This window comes from Pinus tabuliformis, chromosome X (genome assembly GCF_031772625.1).
Source record: "Pinus tabuliformis cultivar Carrire ecotype Pingquan chromosome X, CPIR1, whole genome shotgun sequence".
In the NCBI taxonomy this organism is placed as follows: Eukaryota; Viridiplantae; Streptophyta; class Pinopsida; order Pinales; family Pinaceae; genus Pinus; species Pinus tabuliformis.
This window is the reverse complement of record NC_142308.1, coordinates 842,673,830-842,701,612: the sequence shown is the minus strand read 5'-3', so window position 1 is coordinate 842,701,612 and position 27,783 is coordinate 842,673,830. Positions and strand designations below refer to the sequence as shown.

At 37.4% G+C, this 27,783-nt stretch overlaps 1 protein-coding gene across 4 annotated transcripts in view; it reads left to right on the top strand.

Annotated features, from left to right (window-relative positions):
* Window positions 1–27,783, top strand: part of LOC149142378 (small acidic-like protein) — a 270,282-nt gene that overhangs the window by 87,094 nt on the left and 155,405 nt on the right. For all 4 annotated transcript variants that reach the window (XR_016265274.1, XM_089453186.1, XM_089453187.1 and 1 more), the window contains exons 5-8: window positions 24,813–24,865; window positions 24,995–25,058; window positions 25,175–25,217; window positions 25,331–25,378. Coding sequence is in view for 3 of the 4 variants with exons in the window: in XM_089453186.1 (XP_089309312.1) it covers window positions 24,813–24,865; window positions 24,995–25,058; window positions 25,175–25,217; window positions 25,331–25,378 (208 nt within the window). In the remaining variant the exon portion in view is untranslated. The remainder of the gene's footprint in view (window positions 1–24,812; window positions 24,866–24,994; window positions 25,059–25,174; window positions 25,218–25,330; window positions 25,379–27,783) is intronic.

The window sequence follows — 27,783 nt, the reverse complement described above, 5'->3', positions numbered from 1 at the left end:
GCAAGATATTATAGAAATTAAATACCATGAAGAGCTATGCAATTTAACTACTAAGCAATGATTCTAGATTTAAAATGATTTTTTTCAATAACCTAGATCTAGAATTTATCTTTTTCCTATAGTCAATTTTTAGATATGATTCTAAAACATTAATCGTGCTTGACAATAGAGAAATCAATACCACAAAATTCGTCCTTTAAAATTTTACAATTGACACAAAAAGACAAGAAGGAACTTTAGATTATAATTTAATTATCCCTTAGGTAAATTTTTAATGTGCTAAGCTTAGGTCCTCTTTTGATTTATTTTTTTCGAAATTTCATAGTCGCAAAAATGAAATTTTAAATTTTTTGGTTTTTAAACAACATCAAAGTGTCATAAAAAAACGAAAAGTAAAATAAAATAAAATCAAAGTGAAAATTAAAATAAAAATGCTTTTGAAATTTTTTTAGTTTTATTAAATTTGAACGAAAGTCGAAATTAATAAAAAATTAAAAAGAAAACCCTAAAGAAATGAATTACAATGTTAAACCTAACTTTAATGCATACATAAAAAAAAAAGAAAAAACGAAATCGAATAGTTTGTTTGGTTGTGTATGCAGGCTCTGGTGGCGGCGTATGAACTGGAGTAGGTCGAGGGAGAGAGGGAGCTTAAAGGTTTTTCGCAGGAAGGAGAATGTGGATGGTAGCAAAGGGATGATAGAAACGAGGTATGGAAGGCGCTAGGGCAACGGCCTGGAGAAAGAGTAGACACCAAAATGGAGGAGAAGATGCAAGCTCAGGCAACAGGGACAGGTTTGCGATGCAGATCGAGGAGGAAGGGAGGTGCGGATACAACAAGAAACACAAGGAAAGAGGGAGCCACAGAGAAAAGGGGGCAGCAGGTCGAGAGGGTAGCAGCGGGAGGAGCTCGACGGAGGAGTTGGGACAGGTGATGCGGCAACTGGAAGCTCGACGACGATAGGAGGAAGCTCAATGACGGTAGAGGAGAAGAGAGCAACAGATCAAAAACCCCATGCAGTAATTTTTTTTTTTAATTTTCTAGAGAAAGAAAAACGCAGCCAAAAGATGGTAAGCTCAAACCCTTAAAAAAAAAATTCTCAGAAATTTGTGATTAAAGTGATATTCTTTTACTTCAGATTTATCCTTGAAACCCTTATAAAATCTCCAGATTTAAATTTTAAAAACCTCGGATTGTAAAACTTTCTTAAAAAATGTCCATGTAAAATGATACTGAGGCCAGATCTTACCCTCAAGGGCCTAGATCTGGCTTCAAACAAGAATTATCCTTTAGATCTGTACCTGCAATGACAAAAACAAAACACCTAGAAACAACATATACAATGATGAAATTAAAAACCCCCAAAACCCAGTTAAATAATTACAATAATTACAAGTTGAAGGATCTAAGTAGCCCGATCTATCATTCTACCGCACATAATTATTTTTATTTTTTAATTTTTAATTTTTAATTTTAAAAGGAGGTGCTAACTCGAAACACTCATGCATCAGGAAACAATTTTTTTATGATAAGCTCGAGATTAATGTAGTTGGGCTTTTCAGGAAACACAGATTGGGAGTCGGCTGGTCCGATTGAAAACTTCCCCTAACGCCCGATGATCTAAATCAAAATTTCCCTGCAAAACTCTATCCAGCCATAAAAAATAGAGCGAGAAAATAATAATAAAACTTAGACAAATAGAGATACTTGCTATTACGTTCAAAATTTAAATTATTATTCAAACCCCAACGACTGAGCAAGATACCTGTACTCAAATCACTCTTCAAAAACTATCATCAATGGCTTTATAAAAAATTATGCATGAAATAAAATATCTTACAACATTCCTATGAAGAGTAACACCAGCAGAATTTAACCCCAAAGTCTATATTTATTATCCAGAAAAAAGATTACACCAGAGCTTCTTTCTAAGCACACGAATCAGAGATCAGATGGATCGACTAAAAAATGACCCGCCTATTTAAAGATAAATCCTCCAACGGCGAGTTTGAGTGATCTTTGTCAAAGCAATCTCGACCATTGATGAAGATCAAAATTTCTTTTAATCTCATCCGTCGAAATATTTATTTTTTGAGGAAATTCGAAATTTTCATCTAAATGCATTTTAATTAACTCAAAAATTGTTTTTTTGAGTTAATTTCCCCAAAAAATTGACTTTGACTTAACCCCAGGGATCAAAGGTTTAAAATTTATCAAAATAATTAATTTACCTTAGTCCCTGGATCTCTTAAAATTAAATTTTTTAGGACTGACTAATTTTGCCTTTGGAGAATTTAAATTTACCTAGGACCTAGAATCAATTAAATTTCTGGCTTTAGGATTTTAATTAATTTTGGGCCAGAAAATTTAATTAATTAACCTACGAGGGGATAATTTATTTTTCTAACCCTCAAAACTCTTTACATCATGATTTTCATATTTTTTACATCATAAGGGGGAAAACCTATTCGTCATAGACCCTCACAGACTACTCATTTTTGCGACACAAGTATACTCCAACAGACCAAGTAATTTGTAATAAAATAATCTAACCAAATAGTTAGGATTATTCCCAAATTACTTTTACATAAACTCGATCTAGAACACTAGGACTTGCCTAAGATCTTAGCGACAAATCCCATTCTAGCTTTGGGGTAATACTGGAGGGAAAAGCTCTGCCTACTATCCGAGAATGGATCGGTGAGATAAAAAACCTCCCAGAATGGATATCGTCACTAGAAAGGTATGTTTACCTGGGTTGTTACATACATGACACAGTTCTGCTGAGATTATTTACATCATATACATGCAGAATGGGTTTACATTTTAACATGATGATTAAGCTGATGATGATAGTTGGACAACATAGACACATCGATCAGGCGATATCCCTTTTGCAAAAAAAGGGGGTGTATTGCTATGGGGTCGTTGACACGGAGTGGTCAACAAGGTGTTTGGGAACAAAGAGCAAAGGGTGTGGGAGCATTTTAAAGGAGATTCAAACAATAAGTGCATTTTCTCTCTATTTTTTTGCATTTTTGTTATAGCAATTTGCATGTACATTTCTTTTACAAATTTGTGCATTTTTTGGTTTTTTTTACAACATTCTTGGCTCAATCAAGGGCAACAGGAAAGAGGCAAATGAAGGGGAAGAATGTCCCCATTGCAGATGCCCCTCCTCTCTCAGTTTCATCAGGGTCTGCTGCGAGCGTTCTCTCTATTGCAAGTGGGGTTGCAACAACAACTTCAAATGTTGAGGGAAGACATCCTCCTCAAGATAACAAATATCCCTTGTGGAAATATTTCACAAGAGAGCAACGACCAAGCAACAAGGTGAAGGGAGGAGGCAATGTGAGTTGGAAATTCAACTATTGCAACACTACTTTCACGAGCACATATTTCCATGTGAAAGCTTATTTGTTGGCTTTACCAAGTTGTGGACTTGCAATTTGTACAAAGGTGCCTTTACTAAAGAGGAAAGAAATGGAAAGAGAGTCCAATGTTGGTATGGCAAATATGGCTGCAAAATCTAAAAAAACCAAGAATGATGGCTCCCTTCCATTCTTGAGGAAAAACAACAACAAATTCCCATTTGAGAGTTCTAGTGGGGTACAAGCAGCAAAAAGAAAGGCAATTTCACGTGGTCCAATGGAAAATATTTTTTAGAAAGAGAAACGAAAAGAGCTTGATCTCACCATTGCTTTTTTTCTATCAAAACTTTATATCCTTTAATGTTGCAAGCTCACCTTTATTTATTGAGATGTGCTGAGCTCTAACTCAAGGGGCTCCATTAGGGTATGTGCCTCCTAGGTCAAAGAAGCTTAGAACCACATTGTTGACGAATGCAAAAAAAGAGGTGGAAAAAATGCTTGAGCCTATTAAATCATCATGCCCAACATCTGGGGTTAGCATTGTTTCTGATGGATAGACAGATCCAACACGACACCCACTCATGAACTTCATGGTGTCTTCCTTGAATGGTCCAATTTTCTTGAGAGCAGTGGATGCACTTGGATAATACAAAGATGCTCATGCACAATATATGGGTGAGCTGTTTATTAAAGTTACTGAAGATGTAGGTGTTGATTCTTGTGTCCAAATCATTACAGATAATGCACATGTTTGCAAGGCTGCTGGCATGATTGTGGAAGCTAAATATCCACAAGTGTTTTGGACACCTTGCATTGTCCATTCATTGAACTTAGCACTTAAATATATTGCTTCTGATGTGCTTCAGATTGGTAGCATTATTGAGGATGCATGACATATCCACAACTTTGTACAAAATCATACAAATGCCCTCACTATCTACAAGGAGTACCCCAATCTATCATTGTTGAAGATTGTAGATACACGGTCTGCCTCTTCATTCATCATGTTGAAGTGTTGAGAAATGGGAATAGGAAATTCCAGTTTAATTTGTCCTTGAATTAAACTGTGAATTAAAATAGAACTATTTTCTCATAGCAATTTGAAAATAATTAATTAAGTTTAATTAACTTAATTAATTTAGGAAATTCAAATTGGAAGTCTTTTAGAAGACATATATATGTTCTCCCTAACTTATAGGAGTTAAGGATGAGTTATGAATGCGTTGTAATTAGTTAGGTCCAGTTAAATCAGTTCCAATCAGTTTTAGGAACTAATAATGAGTAAACAGTGAGTTGGGGCACTAGTGACCTAATTAGTGCTACTCTAGTTAATTGAAGATTCCACCATCAGAAAGTCATGCATGTCGATTTTGAGAAAGACCCAGTTGAGACTAGAGTGCAGGGACAATGTACTATTTGTTTTAGATTTTTCTGAGTTGCACTGATAGTGCATGCAATCAGGAACTGATCCTTGAGAGATTGCACTATTTTTAGAGGCTTTATTTCCCTTTAAATACAAGATATCCATCATAGGAATTACACATTGGAATAGAGACATGGAGAGCTTGTGAATTGGCTAAACTTTGGCCTTGAGCTTGCTTATGAGTTGGAGATTGGATATGCTGAGTGCTGGGATTGTTCTAGAGAGAACAAACATTGTAATTTCATTTTGATTTTCCTGATTAATACAAAACAGATAGTGGGGTTTTGAGCTGTGGCTTTCCCCGGATATTTATTGTATTATTGGCCTTTGATTCTCTTCCTCTATTGATTATTGTTTGCTCGATGTTTATGGGCTTTCGTTGTAAAGAGTAGAAGTAGATTCTTGTCTCTTGTTTTAGTAGATTACATGAGCTTGTGAATCTACAGGTTTTTCTACATGGTATTGGAGCAAGATTGTTTTTTGGGCCGAGAGTTTGCAGAGAAGTTCTGAGAATTTCTGTGCAAAATTTTCAAAAACAAATTGCAGATTTGGATTCCTTGGGAAAAGATACCCAAATTCAAAAAAAAATCGTCCGAATCAGAGTTCGGATGAGGGAGATATCGCTGATTTAAAATCAATTCTTTAGAGGAGATTTCGAAGTTTTGAGTTTTTGGGTTATAGGTGAAAGTCAAATTTGCATACATACTTTAGGATCGGTAGATGATGTTCCATGGGTTGACGCTTGAATATGCCTTGGAAGGCAGCTCGAATTTTATATCCTGGAGGGACAGGATGGAGGCTGTGCTAAAAGATAATGGCTTGAAGGAATTCATTGATCAAGAAGTCCCCAAGCCAATAGCTACGGATGCACAGAACTTAGCCGAATGGAAGAAGTGTGTGGCGAAGGCAAGGTGGATAATCCTTAAGGGAGTTTGAGACCACATTGTCTCGAGTCTCCATGGCAAGGAAACTCCGCATGCTATGTGGAAAACATTGATGGACTTGTATCAGAATAACAGTGATCAAAGGAAGTTGGCACTGAAGGATAAACTTCGTAAAATCAAGATGGAGAAAGGCAAGACGATTCCAAAGTACTTGACCAAGTTCACTCAATGTCGGGATGAACTTGGAAGTGTTGGAATCACAGTTGCCGAGGAGGATATGGTGAGCCTTGCTCTTCTTGGACTCCCAAAGAGTTGGCATAGTTATCAGGACTCTGTCAATGGTCAGGAGAAGCTGCCAGATTGGGAAAAACTATGGTCAGATTTGATGCAGGATGAGATCAAGAGGAACACCAGGGATGGCTCTTCATCAAACACTGATGATGAAGAGAACTGTGCCTTAGCAATCAAGGCAAGGAAGGGGAAAGGTAAAATTTCTCGTTCCAAATTAGATTCTTATCATGGAGGTAAGAAGACAGACATGATGAAAGTTAAATGCTTTCATTGTCACAAGATGGGTCACTTTGCTACAAATTGTTTATTGAAGAAGTCCAAGGAGAAGTCTTCAGGAGGAGCGGCGGGTGAGGCTTTGGCCTCCCAATTCGAATTGGACTTTTCCCTCATTGCATGCATGGTGTCTTCAATGATGGGAAGTGTCTGGTACTTAGACAGTGGAGCTTCTTTCCACATGATTGGTGACAAAGAGTTATTCAGTGAACTGGAGGAGAAAGATCTCAAGATGCATATCGAGATGGGTGATGACGGTAAGTATAGTGTTACTGGTGTGGGCACTATTACTTTTCAGAGGGAGCATGCGGCTCCACTCACCTTGAAGAATGTTATGCATGTACCTGAACTGACGAAGAACTTGGTATTCGATGCCATGCTTGAGGATAGAGGCTATGATGTGATCTTTTTGAAAGGAAAGGCGTTCCTTCGACACATAGCCATGGGTCAAGTAAAGAAGATAGGGATTCGAGTTTAGAATCTTTATAAAATAGAGGTAGAGGATTGTGCTGCTTTGAGTTCAAAAGCGGAAAATATGTTGAGTCGAGACGTCGACGAGTTGTGACATAGGTAATTTGGCCACTTGCATCATGGGGCTTTGAAGATATTGCAGCAAATCTCTACCGGTCTTCCCAAAGGTACGCTTGAGCAAGTTGATACATGCAAGGGTTGTACTTTTGGAAAATACACCAACTCTTCCTTTGGAGATAGAGACAATCGAGCAGAGTCTATTCTGGAGAGAGTCCATTCAGATGTGTATGGACCATTCTTGACAGTATCCACCGCCAAACACAGGTATTATGTTATATTTGTAGATGACTATTCTCGTAAATGCTGGATATTTTTCATGCAGAGAAAGGATTAGACATTCACAAAGTTTTCTGAATTCAAAGCATTGGTCGAGAAAGAGTCAGGCAAGAAGGTTAAATCTCTACAGAGTGATAATGGTGGAGAATATATCTCCAATGAGTTTAAGAACTTTTGTGCAACGGAAGGGATTAAATGAGAGTTGACGACACCTCATAACCCTCAATAGAATGGGGTTGCCGAGAGGAAGAATAGGAGCATAGTAGGGGTAGCAAGGGCGATGTTGCATGCCAAGGGCCTACCACTACACTTGTGGGTTGAGGCATGCAACACATCGGTTTATGTTCAGAACCGTAGCCCACATCAGATACTTGAGAGTAATACACCAGAGGAAGCTTATTTCGTTTAGAGGCGAGATGTTGGTCACTTCAGGATTTTTGGGTCATTAGTTTATTGCCATGTGACCAAAGATGCACGGAAGAAGCTTGAGCCAACGACAAAGTTGGGGATCTTTGTGGGGTACACTGATACTCCCCACAACTATTGAGTGTACATGCAAATCAGTCGGATGACAGTGGTTTGCAGGGATGTAAAGTTTGATGAGGAGAAGGCCATGCGAGTATCCCTTGAGAGGGAGCTTGAGCTCAAATTGATGTGGAGTAGTCACATGCAAAAGTCCTGGGAGTGGAGACATCCACTCAGGCAGAGTCTTCTAGAGAGGGAAGAAAGCGCACTAGAGAGGCTGACAGATTGTTGGATGATGCACGGGAAAAATGTGGAGCACCCTCTTCTCAGCGTAGACAGAGGAGGTCACAAGAGAGGTACACTGGATACCTGGCACTTATGGGTGCATGTGTTGTGACAAAGCCATCTTCCTTTTAGGAAGCAATGCAACAGCCAGTTTGGGTTGATGCGATGGTGGAGTATGACTCCAGAGTTTGAAATAGTTTTTGGGATGTGGTCTCGAGACCGGAGGAGAAGTCAGTTGTGAGCTCTTGTTGGCTTTACAAAGTAAAGCAAGTTGCGATGGTAGTGTGGAGAAGCATAAGGCCAGATTTGTGGCTTGTGGATTTTCATAGGTAGAGAGGGTTGACTATGATGAGACCTTTCCTCTTGTTGCAAGGTACTCATCTATCAGATCTATTTTGGCACTATCTGCACATATGGGTTGAGTATCCATCAGATGGATGTGAAGACTGCCTTCCTCAATGGCATGATTGAGGAAGATGTGTACATAGAGCAGCCCGAAGGTTTTGAAACCTTGGATCGTGAGTCGCATGTGTGCTGACTCAAGAGAGCGTTGTATGGGCTGAAGCAAGCACCCGTGCTTGGTACACCAGGATAGATAGCTACTTCACTAGGTTGGGCTTCACGAAGAGTGAAGCAAATGCGAACCTGTATCACATAGTGGTGGAAGGTAAGCTTTTGATCATTATACTTTATGTAGATGATCTCATACTGACAGGTGATGAGAAGCTCATCAAATCTTGCAAGGAGGACCTTGCAAGAGAGTTTGAGATGAAGGACATGGGGCTCATGCATTACTTTCTTGGCATGGAGGTATGGCAGGGAGATGGAGAGTCGTTTGTATCTCAGGTCAAGTATGCCAATGAGATACTCAAGAGATTCCGCATGGAGAGAAGTAAACCCATGGAGACTCCTCTAGCTGGTAACTAGAGGAAGGGGGATGCTACTTCAGGAGAAGTAGTGGAAACTACTATTTATAGGTAGCTGGTTGGTTCACTCATGTATTTGGTGAACACACAGCCAAATATGTGTTATGCAGTTAACCAACTTAGCCAAGTGATGGTTAGGCCTACCAAGCTGTATTGGAAGGCGACAAAGCATGTATTGAGATACCTCAGAGGCATTACTTAGTTTGGGTTGTGGTACAGACGGACAGAGGGAGTGAAGCTTCAAGGCTTCACTTATGCAAATTGGGTGGGGAGTCCATCTGACAGGAAGAGCACATTAGGAGGGATCTTTAGTATTGGGTCAGCTGTAGTTTCTTGGTATAGCAGGAAACAGAGATCAGTTGCACTCTGTTCAGCAGAGGCAGAGTACATGGCTGCAAGTCAAGTAGCTTGTGATGCTATCCGGATGAGGAAGATCCTAGTTGGTTTGTTTGTCCAACAGATGGATCCGACAAGGATTTATTGTGATAATCAGAGTTGTATCAAACTCGCTGAAAATATAGTTTTTCATGAACGGTCCAAACATATAGATATCCGATATCATCATCTCAGAGATTGTGTATTGAGGCAGATCATGTTGTTAGATTACATTCCCACGAAGGAGCAAGATGCTGACATCTTGACAAAGGCATTGCCAAGATGTAAATTCGAGTTTCATAGAGACAGGATTGGGGTAGTGTATAATCCCTTTCTTGTTAAAAGGGAGTGTTGAGAAATGGTAACAAGAAATTCCAGTTTAATTTGTCCTGCATTAAACTGTGAATTAAAATAGAGTTTTTTTCTCATAGCAATTTGAAAATAATTAATTAAGTTTAATTAACTTAATTAATTTAGGAAATTCGAATTGGAAGTCTTTTACAAGACATGTATATGTTCTCCCTTACTTATAGGAGTTAAGGATGAGTTATGAATGAGTTGTAATTAGCTAAGTCCAGTTAAATTAGTTCCATTCGGTTTCAGGAACTAATAGTGAGTAAACAGTCAGTTGGGACACTAGTGACCCAATTAGTGCTACTCTAGTTAACTGAAGATTCCACCATTAGAAAGTCATGCATGTCGATTCTGAGAAAGACTCAGTTGAGACTAGAGTGCATGGACAGTGTACTATTTGTCTTAGATTTTTCTGAGTTGCACTGATAGTGCATGCAATCAGGAACTGATCATTGGGGGATTGCGTTATTTTTAGAGGCTTTATTTCCCTTTAAATACAAGCTATCCTTCATAGGAATTACACATTGGAATAGAGACTTGGAGAGCTTGTGAATTGGCTAAGCTTTGGCCTTAAGCTTGTTTATGAGTTGGAGATTGAATTTGCAGAGTGCTGGGATTGTTCTAGAGAGAACAAGCATTGTAATTTCATCTTGATTTTCCTCATTAATACAAAACAGATAGTGGGGTTTTGAGCTGTTTCTTTCCCCGGATATTTATTGTGTTATGTGTCTTTGATTCTCTTCCTCTATTGATTATTGTTTGCTTGATGTTTATGGGCTTCCGCTGTAAAGAGTAGAAATAGATTCTTGTCTCTTGTTTTAGTAGATTACATGAGTTTGTGAATCTATAGGTTTTTCTACATGAAGAGGTTGAGGGAGGTCAAGACCGCTCTTGGGGCCATGGTTATTTCAAAGTTTTGGTCTTTTTGGAGAAAGATAGATCAAGTAGTTTCTAAAAGAGTGAAGGACACAATGTTAGATGATGCTTGGTGGGAGAGGGTAGAACTACTTATTCAAATCATGGACCCTATCATTTCTTTGTTTCGATTTGTAGATACAGACCAACCCATCCTAGGAGAGGTTTATGAGGGATGGGATTCCATGATTGAGTCTGTGAGGAGCATTATTTTACAGACTGTGTGCCCCAAGTATGAGACATCATCAAAGGCCTTCTTCACCACCATACAGGATATTCTTGTCAACAAATGGGACAAGAATTGCACACCATTACATTGTTTGGCTCACTCATTGAACCCAAAATACTATAGCCATGAGTGGCTGAATGGTGGACCTTCCTGCAGATTCCCTCCTGACATGGATGGTGAAATCTCACAGGGGAGGAAAGATGCATTCAAACAAGTTTTTTAGGATAGAGCATCCCTTGATGAGGTGGGGGATGCCTTTGTAGAGTTTTCCAATGTCCCTGGTTGATTTGTAGGATATGATCTAATTAGAGATAGGGGGGTTAAGAAGCCCTATTCTTGGTGGGCAAATCATGGGGCAACAAGCCCTGCTCTACAATAGTTAGCCATGAGGCTCCTCTCTCAGGTGACTTCATCCTCTTGTTACAAGAGGAATTGGAGCACATATGGGAAGTTGTATAGTGTCAAGAAGAGCAGGCTTGAGCAGTCTGGGGCAGAGACAATGGTGTATGTGCACACCAACCTTCGTCTTATTTACAGGGAGAGGGATGAGTGGTTGAAGGGAAAGACAAAGATGTGGGATGTCTTTCCTAATAATATGGTTCTGGATAACAGTGTTGAGTTGGCATTGGCCAACTTGGATCTCAACGATCCAGTGCTAGAGCCTGTCACATTTGATGATGGTGATATTGTAGAGGGGTCATCCTCCACACTAGCAGATGCAGAGATGACTTTGGATATAGGAGAGGAGGATGCAACAAAGGAGAGCAGTGGTGACCATGATGATGAGTACAATGATGTTGATTTTGATGATAATTATGAGGATTGATGACTCATGAGTCATGAGCTACCTACTGCCTTGAGGTTTGTATACTTATAGTTGTTTTATATTTTCTATTTCTATTTGCCATTGGCATTGCACTACATATGTAACACATTTTGTTTTTGATGACTTAATGAGAAAACTACAGTATCTTTATCTTACTATCTTGTCTTTCTTCTATTGGATCATTGATGAATTGAATATGTAGTATGATTTATCATTTATGTCACAATTGTATTTGTATGCATAATGTTACTTTGTAAAACTTACATCTAGCTGAAGATCTATGTTTGAATCAATGAATTTGTATCATGAATGAGAATTTGTGTAAAAAATATCTAATATTTAATATATATATATATTTCTTTTTTAATAAAATAATATATAACATATCCGAACGTGTCCTGTTTCGGGGGGTCAACGTGTCCGTATCCGACACTTGAATCCTCGTGTCCGTCGAATCTTGTATCCCCGTGTCAGGTGACTTAGGTTGTTACATACATATGTGGTCTTACTAGGATCATTTACATTACAAACATTGCGGAATGGGTTTACAACTTTGAGAGACTGACGATGATGAATCCAGAATAATCTGAATGGTTGAGCATGATGGAATTCCTTTTGCGAAAATGTATATTTGCTATAGGATAGTTGTTATGGAACCAACTCACAAAAAGATAGAAAAGATAGATGAACACCTTAGAAATAAGCCTCTTCGAGGGGGCAACCTCCTTTACATTACACAAATGAACAATTCTTGGATGATACAAATGACAAACCTCCTTTCTATATATAGGAGTCTAAGGGGTCATAATATAATCAGAGCCGACATAACAATAATAATGTAGGGGCACAATAATAACAATAGTGGGCTTCTATGGGGCACACTAATAACAATATGGGGACTACATGGGCACATCAATATAAGAAGGGGGTTGTACTAATAACAATAAGCGGTTACACTAGTAGCATAGGGACCTAACATGCCCCACTTCTTCAAAAAGTGTTGTCCTCAACACTTGAGTAGTGATTGATGCTTCTGTATAAATTGTTGTCCTCCCATGTGGAATCTTCAGTGGGTAAGTTCTTCCACTTGATGAGATACTCTGAAATTGATCTATTTCATAGCTTTCGATTTCTTGGTTCTGTGACTGCTTCAGGTTCGAATATGATTTTTCCTTCCTTCTCAAGTTCTCGCAATACTGTTTGAACTGAGATCTTCTGCAACTTTTGAATGAGTTCCCACTCCTTTGGGCATATGGATATATGTAAGGCATGATGTTTGGAAGAACACTTCATGGAATCAAATGAATAGCATGATCATGATCACGAATAGGTGGGAGGCCTTTGGGAGTCTCAAATACCTTGGAATGATTGTCCAAAACATTTTGGAGATCTGGAGAAATATGTGATTTCGATGTGGGATCCTCTAGTGAACATAATTGTGCAATTACACCCCATTGTTCTTTATTTAGAAGCTTTGTCATGCTGTTAGAGTTGATTATCTTTCCAAGTTTTCCTTCGATACCCCTCAATTCAACTTCCTTTCCTTCCCCAAAAAATTTCAAGAAAAGTTCTTGAAAATTAAAAGCTATCGTACCCAAAGATTGTAGCCATTGGACTCCTAGTAAAACATCAGCACCATCCATTGGAATGGAAAGCATTGGGCTATTCAATACATATTCTCCCATGGATAGCTTGATATTATGGCACTTTCCAGAGCAATTTATGGTTCTTCCACTTGCAACCATGACTCGACACTCCGGTGCTGGATATAGGAAGCAATTCAATTCCTTGGCTATCTTACAATCAATAAAATTATGGGTACTGCCTGAATCAATCAACACTCTTACCTTTTTCTTCTTGATATGTCCTTCTATCTTGATAGTTTGAGGAGTGGTAATTTCTTCCAATGCATTACAAGATATGGTCGGATTGATTTATTGAGACTTGATGTGATCTTTCAATTCTTGAATATTTTTCTTCTTGATATGCCCTTCTATATTGATAGTTTGAGGAGTGGTAATTCTGTCCAATGCATTACAAGATATGGTCGGATTCATTTCTTCTTTCTCGATGTGATATTTCACTTCTTGAACCTTTTTCTTCTTGATATGTCCTTTTATCTTGAGAGTTTTAGGAGTGGTAATTCTTTCCAATGCTTTACAAGATATGGTCGGATTCATTTAATCTTTCTTTGGGGTTGGTTCCTGGTGTATATACTCTTCTTTTGACGTTTCTTGATCCTTTTCTTCCTCCTCTCCACAATCAATGTAAAATAATTTCTTCTCAGCACACTTATGACCTTTAATGTATTTGTTATCACAATTGTAACAAAGCCCGTTTTCTCTTTTTTCTTCCAATTGTTGTGGTGTTGCTCTTTGTATCCTCATAATGTGCTATCATTTCCTCCGTGAAAATTGATCACGTAACAAGTTGTTTACGAGAACAAACCCTTTTATACCATAAAAATTGATCCAGTTCTAAATATGAAGATGCAATACATACTTTTTGTAACAATGGTACACCGTTAAGATCAAAATATTGCTCCATCTGTAGTATCCAATTTACTGGATCCTTTCCATCAAACTTCCTCATATCGCCTTTTCTCGATTTCAGGAGTTCGATCTTGAAATGCCTGTAACTCTGTACTTTCAAATCTCAAAGTTCCGAATATGTCTCCTGCAATAGCCCTTTGAGTCCTCTTTCTAACCCCGCAAGTCTAATCAGAATTTGATTCTCCATGAAAGAGTTATGCCCAATCTCCTAAGATGACCTGATTATATAATATTTCAGTAGAGCGAACTTGTACGACGTGCCACGTGTCACTGTTTCGACCTTTGGATCTGAAAACTATGCACAGAAAACTACAGTCCGTCCTCTTTCTGTAACTTCTTACAAAATTTCAATTTGTTTCTCAGAGAGAAAGTTATGATGATTTTCCCAAGGTCACTTGTTTAAGATGTAATTTGGGAGTCTGCCAAAACCCTAACTTCCTCAGATCATATATCCGAAATTATAGCGAGACAAGATCTGAAATCCGGACCCAAGGTTCAGACCGATTTCTTCTCAAATGGGTTTTCTTTTTAGCTTCTGAAACTTCGTAGTGGAAACATTATAGCGAAAATTCCACGATGACCTGTTTTAGATGAAATTCGGGAGCTTGCAAAAACTATAACTTCCTCAGATCATATATTCGAAAATATAGCGAGACAAGCTCTGAAATTCGGACCCGAGGTTCAGCGAGATTTCGTCTCAAATGGGTTTTCTTTTTAGCTTCTGAAACATCACAAAAAAAAAGTTATAGCGAAAATGCCACGATGACCTGTTTGGAGCAGCGAAAACCCTAGAATCCAAAGCTCTGATACCAAATGTTATGCAACCAACTCATAAAAAGATAGAAAAGATAGATGAACGCCTTCGAAATAAGCCTCTTCGAGGGGGCAACCTCCTTTACATTACGTAAATGAACAATTCTTGGATGATACAAATGATAAGACCTCCTTTCTATATATAGGAGTCTAAGGGGTCATAATATAAGCGGAGCCGACATAACAATAATAATGTAAGGGCACAATAATAACAATATGGGGACTACATGGGCACAACAATATAATAAGGGGTTTGTACTAATAACAATAAGGGGTTACACTAGTAGTATAGGGACCTAACAATAGTTGACACAGAGTGGTCAACATCTGGCTCTACTTGGGGACACATTGCTTCATTGAAGGAATGTGAGAATCCAGAATCTGCAGTCAGGCAACACACAAGTTCATATAAGTAGCGTCCATCCAAATATAATCCAAAAATCATCATATAACATTGAGAACATGAAATAGAAGTTCTGTAACTAGTGATAATTCTACTAACATGAAATGGAAATGAAATTTAATCTACGAAAGATAATGCTGAAATGAAAACTACTTTAAAAACAAAAATAAATAACAAGGAGTAGGGTTAGAAATACAATACAGAGGATGCACTATGGCATCAAATGTCTTCAACATAGTGTATACTAAGCATCTGTCAACTTTCAGGTGAGTTGCTTCTCAGATGTGCCATGCCCAATCCTACATATTAGGATTTTGTCTTATCCGAATGTCAAGTTCCTCTCCGCCATCAAACTCATCAAGCCACTTCCTTCTTCATTTATGCTTTTTGCATTTCTTCTCAGTGGGATGTCATTTTAACAATGAGACCACTGTAGATCTCCTGTCTTGATCTTGAAGATGTTCGGAGGAAAGGTCTGAAGAATCTGAAGTATGCCCAATCTTATTCTGAATATACTCTGTCAATGGTGACACATAAGCTTGGTCTTTCTTAACTTCCTTTGTAACCATAGTCAACTTGTCCTTAATGGGAAAAGTGACCTCCTCGCGATGAGATGGGAATTGCTTCAGCGGACTGGGAGATCTGTGAGTTGTGCAAAACCCGTTGTGCTTGCCCCCGAGTTCTTTCGGTCTGAGCTGAAGTCCCGAAACTTATGTCTTTTCCATCATTTGCAACTTATCCTGAAGAGTGGTCTTTTCAATTCTGATGGCATCCATCTGGTTAGAGTGTTCAACCTTCATAGCACTGATTTCCTTGGCATGTCTTTCCTCCATGGTCAACAACTTATTCTGAAGACATATGTGACCAACGTCCATTACTTTGTCATTATCTGCTTTTATGAAAATCAAATGATTCTACATATGGGACCTCATAGCCTGCATCTCTTGAGCACACTTTACTGTGGTGGCTATTTGATCGTAGTGATTAATTTTCATGATATTTACCTCCTCATCATGTTTTTATTTTAGATCTGACAACTTGCTATGAAAACCGATTTCCATGCCCTTTATTATTTTATAATAATTTACTTGAATCAGACTCATTTCTTCTTTATGATTTGTTTCCATAGTGATCAAATGATTTTGCATGACTTTAATCATTTTCTTTAGTTCCTCGATAAGATGCTTATCATTTTCATTTTTATTATCAATATTAATTTGATCCTTCGTCCCTACTCTTTCACTATCGAGGATTCTTCTTGCGACAACACAAGTGGATCCATCATGAGAATGGTCACAATGCCTGCAATATGGCATATTTTGATGTGGTGCATTTTCTTGAAATCTTTCTTCGATAACTGGGTCCTTTACAGGATCACTTGCATATTTCTTCATAGTACTAGGGGCACAAGGTGAGCCCCTTTGATCTCCATATCTATCTTTAAAAGCATCGATGATGTCTTGTAAAGAATCAAAGGAATCATCAAGAAAATTGCAAAACCAATCTCTAGCATCACCTTTCAAGGAAAGGACAAAGAGCTGCATCTTGACATCTTCATGGTTATGTCGTGCTGAGCCACAAAATATTTCCATACAACGAGCAGACCTTAAGAGATGATTTCTAGCAGTGAGTGCATTATTACCCGTGAAAGAAGGCAATTTATTAATGACATTTTCTGGAACACCATGAGGAATCTTAGTAAAACAACAAGGGTTGAACAAGTCATTCATGATGACTTGCTTAAAGGGAAAAGGAGGGGCCAAATGGATGCTAGAGGGAGAGATCCTTGCTAAGGAAAATCAAGAGATCCACAAGAAGCAAGCTTCTAACAGAAATTCTTGTAAGAAATGAAAGAAGTGGAGTCCATCTAGCTCCAACATCCAAGAGGAAAAATCCAGCAGATGGATATCAGGGAGGGTTTCTTGTTTGAGAAATAATGGATGAATAAGTGGAGTTGCCACCCAAACAGGAAACCAACCGGACTATCCAGGTGCTAAAGGTGCAAATAAAGAAGATGAAAGGATTAGTGAGAGGAAAAAGATAAGGTGATGAAAAGATGAAACATGATGAAGAATGAATATATGATGAGGAAATGTGGTTGAAGTGCCGAGAATAGAATATCCCCGACAATGACACCAAAAAATGTGGTGTTGGTGGGAAAACTGAAAAGATGAGAAATGAGAAGATGAAACTAATTAAGACCGATGTCGCAAAGCCAAGGTCCAATAAATTGGTCCTCGACAATGACATCAAAAAATATTGTGGTGTTGCCGACTTAAATGAAAAGATGGAAAGATGAAGGATAAAGATGAAAGATTGAAAACAAATGTCGTGAGGACCAAGGACAGAAAAATCTATCCCCGGGAGCGGTGCCAAAAAATGTTGTCGCTCAGAGTGTATAGGTACGGCGACAACGACTCAAGTTGAGGGCTGTCACTCTGATCCCTAACCTCTCCGTTCTAGCTATCTCCCAATAGCAGGTTATGGGGGGTAGACGCTATGGAAATGAAATGATGAAGGACAAGTTGGGAACCAACTAGTTCGAGACACACAATTGAGTGGCCTTGCACTTGGTTAAATCTAGCAAGATTTTAAGCATTAGATTGAAATTATATATTTGAGACCAGTGCCTTACAGAGTCAACACTCTTGCTTTATAAAATTGAGACCGAGTACCAGATGGACGCCTGCTGCTTTGATGCTTTACTATCCTATATGAAATGCAATTCCTAAGACCTTCATGAAATGCAAAGATCTTGGTTAATTTTAATTAAATGTGTAATCTAAGTTTGACCTTCCCTTAACTATTTTGAAGCTGGGCTCCAAGGTAGGTTGTGGGAAGGAGGCCAACAAGAAGCAAACAAAGGCTTGATTAACGATACCTTCTGTTAGGCTCCTACCACCCGATGCCTCTGGTGCTGCAGAGACTGTGGCTTTGACGACAGCAAGGTCACTGTGTTAACCATCGAAGAGTTGCCAAAATCCCTCAAGTTAAATGAGAAGGGATGCCCTAGAGATCTATCAACCAAGCTTATGCTTGGAGGTAACTTTTTAATGCAACTAAACTTAGGATGCAATGCACGGATGTTAAGTGGGTTTGGTTTAAGATTGCTTGTGTGAATTAAGTACATTAGTTACGATTAGTATTTATTTGTGATAACGAGTGCTTAGAAATGAAAATGATAATCTTATTACCAAAGACGTGACAGTTAAGTGCCAATGTTGAACAAAAAGAAATAAACTTATCTCCCACAAGAATGCAATTTAGAATAGCGATTGAGGCAATTTAAATTCTTCCAAGACAAATGTCAATGACTAAGATAGACCATAAAATTACTAATGCTCTCAATTAGAAAACCTTCAAGATATGTCAATATCACTTAAATTCCAATCACTTCAAAGATGTTCAATTAGATAAACAAGGGCTTGAGCACTTACGATATTAATGCCAATGTAGATTATCATTGACCAATAGATATCAGTAATGCCAATGATAAGAGCGCTATTCACCAATGTATGGGGAAACAATAGATACCAATATCAATATATTTACTTAAGCAATCAAATCATGAGGTGAATGTGCTTTTAGGAAACTCACAAAAATATTAATATTCTTCTTATTCACATCAACCAATTATCAAGAGCCTCTATGTAACTTATGATACCAAAGGATGCCAAAACAGTCATAAACCTGCCTTCTTATCCTGATTGAATGAGAGCACTCAAAATGTCAATGCAAACAGATATTGTGAGGCAGTGAAGAGAGGAATGCTGACAGTAGCTAGATAACACTTACGCAAGGAGAAATAGATGCAAAGGAATGAACGCCTAATGAGGTGAGATGACTGCCAACTGTTTTATACCATTTATTATGTCCCTTACAGACTTTTCAATGCTTATACCAGACCATATTTAACTCAGAAATAACAATATATCAGTCCTCAAAGTTTACGACAGATGCTAGATAAATAGATATAAATGATTTCCGAATATGCTGGATTAATCCTTGTTCACTGCTGTGATGAATTTTGCCACTGTAACTCTATATCAGACCTCTAAAACAATGATACCAGTCACCCAAATCAGTCCTTAAATCACATAAAATCATATTTCAATCCTTATGAGTAATTTTGCAATTGTCATGAGTCAAATTTGAGTATTTTCGACTGATTATTACGACTATTAAATGTGATTAGGATCTGCAATGGAGTATTTCCTATGTTGCCAGGAAACGTGGGTTCGGGGACGGGGACGGGAACAGGGACGGGGACAGAATTTTTGGAAACAGGGTGTGTGGGTTCGTTGGGTAATATAATAATATTAAATTTTAATAATTATATTTTATAAATTATAATTAATAATATATATGAAATTTGAATTTGTATATTTTTTCAACTTTAAACAAGAAAACTTTAATCATTTAAACATGCACATCATAGAACATTCAACATTGACATTGAAATTTCAAAATTTATCACCAAAAAACTGTTCATTGTTTACATATTAATAAGAATCATGAATCATGATATATGTCCATTGTCATACTACATTCAAAATTTGCTTTAAGGCATCTTCAAACATGAACTAGGGAATTTTAAAATACTAAAATAAAAATCTTGAATAGCTAAAGCCTAAGGAACAATGGCTTCCTCAAAGACCAAAAAACTGGAAAATACAAGTTATTTGACCTCCAATATTATTGCATCCCTTTTTATTAAAAAAAAACTAATAGGTATAAGAACCAAGGCTGCTTGGAAGTGGGAGCCAGAGTGGGGGACACAATTTTTAGAAGCTTCCAGATTGAGAGCGTTTTTTATACTATATATATTTTGAATCATTACATATAAATTCTGTTGTTTTTTTTTTCAGGCTTGTGGCTACATTAAAGTATAAATTATTGCTGCTGGCAGCATATATTTCACTGCTGTCCCACCAAACACAAAAGGCAGCCCAATAAAATAAAGTTTAAAATGTTGAGTCTTTGAGAACTCAGAATACTTTAGGATTTTTGAGCGTACTCCTAAGTTTGTAGGAAACTTGGCTAGTGTATCTCAGTCAGCTGTGTGACAAAATCTGTCCCAAGTTTCACCAAAATAGCTGAGTCTAGCATTTACTTAAGTTAAGTAAATGTTGGACTCGCTGCTTTGGCATTAGACATCTTAGTATCTTACAATGTTACATGTAAAGTTTTATTTTATATTTGAATTTTTGAAATAACTTATAAAGTTATAAGTAGCATAAACATGTCATTCATGCATGCCGTATCCACATCCTAGTATGTATTTTCAAAATATAGTTTTTTTAATATAGTTTTTTTTATGAAGAACCCAAAGAACCCAACCCGAAGAACCCAAAGAACCCATTAAAAGAAAAGAACCTAATTTTTTTTTTTGAAGAACCTGGTTCTTCATGTAAGAACCCGGTTCTTCTGGGAAGAACCCATACCCGAATCCGGTACTTAAGTGCGGGAACCCGGGATGGGTTCGAGAACCCCACCCCCGGGTGCGGTAACCCGTGCAACATAGAGTATTTCAGATGATGTGTATTTGTAGACGTAGGGTGTGATGGAATATGGTATAAAGGCTCAAGATCTATTGCTTTTAGTGATCTTCCAATGAAGCACAACACTTGCGCACAAATCATGTTAGACAAAACCCTTGTTATATATGTAAATATAGCCCAGTACTAATACATATCTCAGAGGAGGAGTGGCAGAGACGTATGATGATGGAAAACAACTGCTGTAACCCCTGTCGACAATATATTAATGCCCCAAAAATTACTGATATCTCGGGATGTGTTTGAATGAGTGCTAGAAGAGGTAGATCATGGCTAGGAGATAGGAGAGAAAAGGGAAAATAGGGTAGGGATGAGGCCTGGCGATTAGGACAAGGCCAAAAAGAGTTGCGGCTTTCGGAGACAGACCTCTTAGGTGCAGCCGCAAGGGAAGAAGGGAAGTGGAGAGGAGGATAGGTTTAGCGGATGAGGAGATAAGGCTGACAGAGAGAAAGAGAGGAGAAATAAGGCTACGACAAGGAGAAGAAAAGGGAAGCAGAGGGCCTGGAGAGTGCTGACTAAGAGGTGATTGAGTGCAGCGGAGGTGAATGAGGTTATAGCAGAGGGGAGAGAAGGGAAAGGAGGCCTTGGAGAGGCTGCTTAGGCCTCCGAACCACTAGAGAATGAGACGACAGGGATAAAGGACTTCACAACTAGGGCTATTTTGTCCAGCAAACCCAAAAATCACAAAACCCTATACCAAAATTTCAAATTTGCTTCAGATTTAGGATTTATCTTCAAATGATCACAAAATATCCTAAAGCTTGATGTTTTTATTCCAGATCTTGAGCGTTGAGCCTAGGGATGCAAATTAGAGGGTGGATCTTGCCTTCCTAGGCCTTGATCCACCTCTAGAAACCCTTGATTTTTTTAAAGAATTGAAACCCTTGAAATCGTTGATAATTCTTCAGATCTGGTTTGAATCTCACCTGCAAAATTCAAATTTCAAAAGCCCAAATCCAAATATATATAAAAATAAAAATTAAACCCCAAAAACCCTCGCTGCAAACAAGGATTAGAAACTAAATTTATTTATAAAATTATTAGATCTAATAGATTTATACAAAATATTTACAAAAATACACAGATCTATTGGATCTGAGGAGAGTATGAGTAGAATTTCGCTCCTAGATCAGTGGAAACAAACTCTTATTAGCCAGATCTATCGAATAAGCACAATATAATTGGAGATAAATGAGTAAATAATAATTTTTAATTTTGACCCATGATCAAGATTTCGACAAAACAAATAATCGTAAAATAGATCTCATAAATTTAGCACAATGGGCTCTTAAGTCTCTGGACGTGGGAGTAGGCTGGTCCAACTGAAGACTTCCCCTCACGCCCAAGATTTGAATCCTGATTAGATCTCTGCACACTTAAAATTAAATTTTTAGCTTCAAGAGGGGCCAAATACACGTTAAAACCCTCAAGATCTAGAGATACCTGCTAGATCTATCAAGTTAGAACGCTTTTCTAAACCCAATACTTAATGCAAGATATTCGTGCAAATAGATAATCCAACTGATGGCTAATGAAACGAAAAATTATAAAATTTAATTCAATAGAGCATTTAGGCACATGATTCAGAAAAATATTACTAGTAGACAGAAGAGGAACACCACCATGAATAAACCCCAAAGTCTTTTCTATTAATTCTAGAAAAATATTACAATAGCATAGCTTGATTCAAAAGTTTTTTCAAAAAATTTATGTATCTGAGAAGCAAAATGACTTCTAATTTATAGATAAATCCTTAAAGTGGAAAGTAATGGCTCGTTGGCTTGATCCCCATCAAAATAATCTCGACCGTTGATAGATGTTTGATCGTATTTTAATCTCCCCTGTCGAAAATCTTTATTTTTGAGGAATTTTCGAATTTCTCATTTAAAACATTTTTTATTAGCTCAAAATTAATTATTTTGAGTTAATTTCCTCAAGATTTTGACTTTGACTTAACAACCGAGGCCCAAGGGTCCAATTATTTTTGAAATTTCCAATATTCCCTTGGTGGGGACCTCCAAAAATTAATTTCTTTAAGACCGACGAATTTTTCCACTTGGAGAATTTAATTTCTCTAGGATTTTAATTTTGACTCTAATTAATTAAAATTTTGGCTTAGGATTTTAATTTTGACTCTAATTAATTAAATTTTTGGCTCAGAATTTTAATTTATTTTTGTCAGAAAATTTAATTAATTGACACTTAAGGGGATTGATAAATTTTCCACTCTCTAATATTTTAGCCATGGTGTTTGAATATGAGGGACCATACACCAAAATATTTTTTACATCAAGATATTACAATTTCAACACTCAAAGGGGGAACACCCGTTCGTTATAGACACTCAATTTATTACTCAATTTTGCGACTCAATATGATCAAGTAGACCAAGTGATTTCGAATAAAATAATTTAGCCAATTAGCTTAAATTATTCCCAAATCATTTTTACAAAGACTCGACTAAAAACATTAGGACTCACCTAAGACCTTGATCACAAATTCCACCCTAGATTTGGGGTGAGGCTGGAGGGAAAAACTCTGCCGATCATCCGTGTTTAGAAACATAGATGAGTTAGTGAGACTAAAAACCTCCTAGGATGAAAATTATTGTCAAAATAATAGACTTACCTAGGTTGTTACATACATATGTGGTCTTACTAGGATCATTTACATTACAAACATTGCTGAATGAGTTTACAACTCTGATAGACTGATGATGGTGAATCCAGGATAATCTGAATGCTCTAGCATGATGGAATTCTTTTTGCGAAAATGTGTACTGCTATAGGGTAGTTGACATGGAGTGGTCAACAGGGCTTAGGCGCCCCTTTGGTGGGGAAGTTTTATCTTAAAAAAGTATAAAAAAATTGTGAAAAAGCAAAATTATTTTTCTGATTTCTATTTCTATGGGAGGGCCCCATAAGTTATTTGAAAGAACTCATGTCATTCTCTGGCAGTCCTTTTAATACTAAATTGATACAAAATTTTGTCACTTGAAGCTTTCATACCATGCCAGATTGAGATGTATATTGTATCGTTGCATGAGGCATGGATGTATCGATTGTCCTAATTGAATTTGAAATGAGATAGTTGGATGTTCTGATGTACCATTGACTATTTTGTTGACTAGTCAATTCGTTGATAAAAAAGCTATGAACTTTTTGATGTTTCCTTTTTTCCTATAACAAAGGAAAGGTGGGGTCCAATAAATCCCGTGCCCTGTGCTGTCTCCTGAAATTTGGGGAGTCATTCGAGCCGTCTTTGATACTGAACTTTCCATCTGCATAGATGCAGGTTGACTTGTAATGATTAATGCAATGACAATAAATAGCCGGTAAATTATACTGGTTTTGGAGGCTTTGCTAAAGTGCGCGCTGACAATTGCAGGGAAATATGATGAGATCATTTTTTCCTATGTTTTAGGGATACAAATCACAAGGTATATGTGTGTGTGCCAAGGAAACCGTGTATTTGCTGGTTAATGAGTTGTCAGTGGACAATGAGCCATTTGACAGGGGATAGCACTTTGGACCCTTTTGTTTATGGAGACCTTGAGCATATATTGTCATCTTGTGTATTTTTTCAATTTAGTGGTTGCTGGATATGATGTAACTTTGTACTCTTGTAAAATCGATGTTATAAGCAATTTCCATACCTTTGTCCAGTAGTGGCTTCAATATCTTGTGCTTAGAAGGCAGGTCAATGTCTAGGTTATATTTAGGTTGGTTTGTAATCAAGGCAGACTTAAATTTATGTGTGTACTACTCTTTAAAATAGTAATGGAAATTCTGAATTTGTGCTTTTTGGGAGAAAGAAAAGCATTCCAAAATATTACAGTTGCTTGTTCTTCTTACTGGTAATTCAATTCCCTTTCGTGACCAAGTTTTTTGTGACTTGTATATAATTTACTCAATTATGGATATGTGGGATAGAGGTACAGAGTAAAATTCTAGTTGAGTGTTGTTCAAGAGGAGCTACCTTTTGGGAATTTGTTGTGAGTCGTGACTGGTCGTTGTCCTTTCTTATTGAACTAAACATGTTTTTATTTCATGTAAAAATAGTAATCATTGTGGTAAACGAGCAGTTCGACAAGCCTACCACAACCTTTGTTCAGGTGAAGAAAGATATTGTATTTCATGTAAATCTTTTCCTCTCTGCATATTTTCTGTAATGCACTTTTCATACAAATGTAGTTATCACTAATTCATCTAATAGTTTTTATTATCTGTCAAACAAACTGCAGCCTGTGCAAAACAACGTGGGGTTTGTGCAAAATGTTGTCAGGTTGTGAATAATATAGTTGGAAGGTAATGTTGTAAATCATCAGCTTAGTGCTAATTCTGGGTTGAAAAAGATAGTCTTGGATCACTGTGCAATGCTGTTTATCTTTCAAATTAATTAAAACACCAATTTTTGCTTTAAGAGATGTTGAAGAAGTTGAGGCTGAGCGCAAACAACTGGAGGAGGTTGGAGATCTTCCTTTTTTTTATCCTTATTAATGAGGGTGGTAATAAAAGGTCTATTTATTTTGAATGGTAAGTAGTCAAATTCAATACTTATTTATTGTGTTGATTTACAGGCAATCAAGAACTCACGAGAGAGGGATCGCAGGGCATTATTACGTGCTGTAAGTTTTATCTACAATTCTGTTTCAATTCAATATATTTCCCTTCTTCATGTAGTTTCTTCTTAGAATTATGTGGAGTTAAAAGTGATATTTTTCCACTCGAAAATTTTAACAGCTGTTATGTGATTGCATAATTCTTTTGTACATTCTGCGTCCCTTGAGTTCTACCAGTTGCTTATTCAAATTGGTTATGTGATTTGTTTGAATATGTTTGATTCCTTGAGACAAAGAACGAAAGCATTCTATTTCCTAGTTTTTGTATTAATTGATAAGATTATGCATTTCTCGTTTTGTCATATAACTTAACTTTGGTTAAAGTGACATATGGCATCTTATGAATGATGCTTAAGTGGTCCGATATGTTCAGAAATTTAGGGCAGCTAGATAAGGTGATTTCTCTTGCTTTGATAACTGCTTGTGATGCATTTTAAACTTAACTTGATTAGCTTATTCTTTCACTTATTTATTATTATGTTTTTATCATCAAACAGCTACCAAACCATAAAGAACAATGAGACAAGAGGACAAAAGATATAGGCTATCAGCCAGGGCCAAAACCTCTCCCCTTGAGAGGAAAAGCCACAAAAACTCTTCTAATAGACCTTCAAATGAGGAATTCCAAGACCTATGACCCTTGACCAAGACCCCTCCAAGACCAAGTCAAACTTCTCCTTTGAAGAACTTTCTTCTAGCAAAGTCAACCCAAGTCAATCCAGCTTCACAACTGCTGCAACTCTCTGCTTCGACCTCAACTTCGGACCTGCAACTGGGACTGCAATTTTCAGCTACTGCAGAAACCCTAGTTTCTGCACGTGTGGAAGAATAAGGTGTTTTTACCCTCTTTTTCTCCTTCGCTTGGGATGGCTTCTTCTCCTAGGAAACTCAGCTTGCAATGGAGACTTCTTTAGAGACAAATCTCGGCTTCCTTGTGTGACTGCAATTCGGTACTTCTGCAGCAGAAAGTAGCCCTAAATATCTCGCATGTGTGAGGTGTATAGCCCAAAAACAATCCTTAAAAATTTTGCTTTCCTCTTCCTTAGATTCTCCTTCCCTTCGCTAGGTATCCTTTGCTCTTCTTGTGCTTCCACAAACTTGATTGATGTCCTTTGCAAATGAGGTCGAGTCCTATATATATAGGTTTCTTGTTACATCTTGTAGGCCAACATGTCACTATCCTTAGGGTGACTTGTTTCTTGTGAAGGTTGACTTGTTGCTTGCACATTGACTAGGTCTTGGAGGGTCTTTGACTCTATTTTTGACTCAAATAAATTTTCTTTACAATATTTAACATGCCCAAAAGGGTCTTCCATACATGACAATGATGGACTTGTAGACTCTATTACCCAAGGTTACTTTTGAGTGGGAGCGAAAACGGTGAGCGGGAGTGGAAGCGGGAGCGACATTTTCAGAAGCTCCGAGTTTGGGAGCAATTCCGGGAGCGATTTTTTATATAATATATGTTTATATTTTTTATATTTTGATGCATATATGTCAACAAAAGCATGTATAATGATGAATTAGATATAAAAAGCATAAAAAACATAGATTGAACCATATAACAACATTCATCTAGAAGTTATAATCTTCATCAACCATGTCCACAAGTTAGTAACATACAACATATTGAGTCTCATGATTCATCAATCTTAAAGTTTCAAGCTTTCAAAATTCAATATATAACATTTATCATAATTGATCACCAAAGTTGTACTTGTAAGCTAACTCTAAGTGTAACCATTACAACAAAGAATATCTAACTTGAAATGAAATGAAATGAACCAACTTTCAGCTTTCACGAAGCATCATATTCATAATTCATTACCAATGAGTTATAGTTGCCAACTTCAAACTTCAAACTTAAATTGTCATATATTGTTTACAAAAAATATCATAATAAATATGAAAAAGTCAACAGTTATTAAAACTACTAGAAACTAGAAAAGACAAGTATATCTATTATCTACAACTTCCTCTTGCTGCCACGAGAAATGTCTAATTTCTGAGCAGGTCGTGGTGGTCTTCTAGGAGTCTCCTCCCGCACAGTTGCATGATCATAACCAGAAGGCACATGCCCTCCACATGGAGGCAAGGACAAAAAGGAACAATACTTGGAACTCGAGCACTAGCACTGCTATTGGATGGTGGGGGTGGCATGGTTGTTGTTACTTCATCTTCATCTCTCATAAGTTATGCTTCCATTTCTTCAAGATGTATAATGCCATCCTCCAAATTATCGTCCTCTGGGTGGTTGTCCCAAATTTTATATGTTGGATCCTCATAAGCCTGATCACAATAATGACTTAGCAACCTCAAGTTGTAGTGCACATAAACCAAGCTTTCTGCCCAGTTTTTATTGAGCCTATTTCTTCTCTCATTATGTATGAAGTTGTAGGTGCTCCAACACC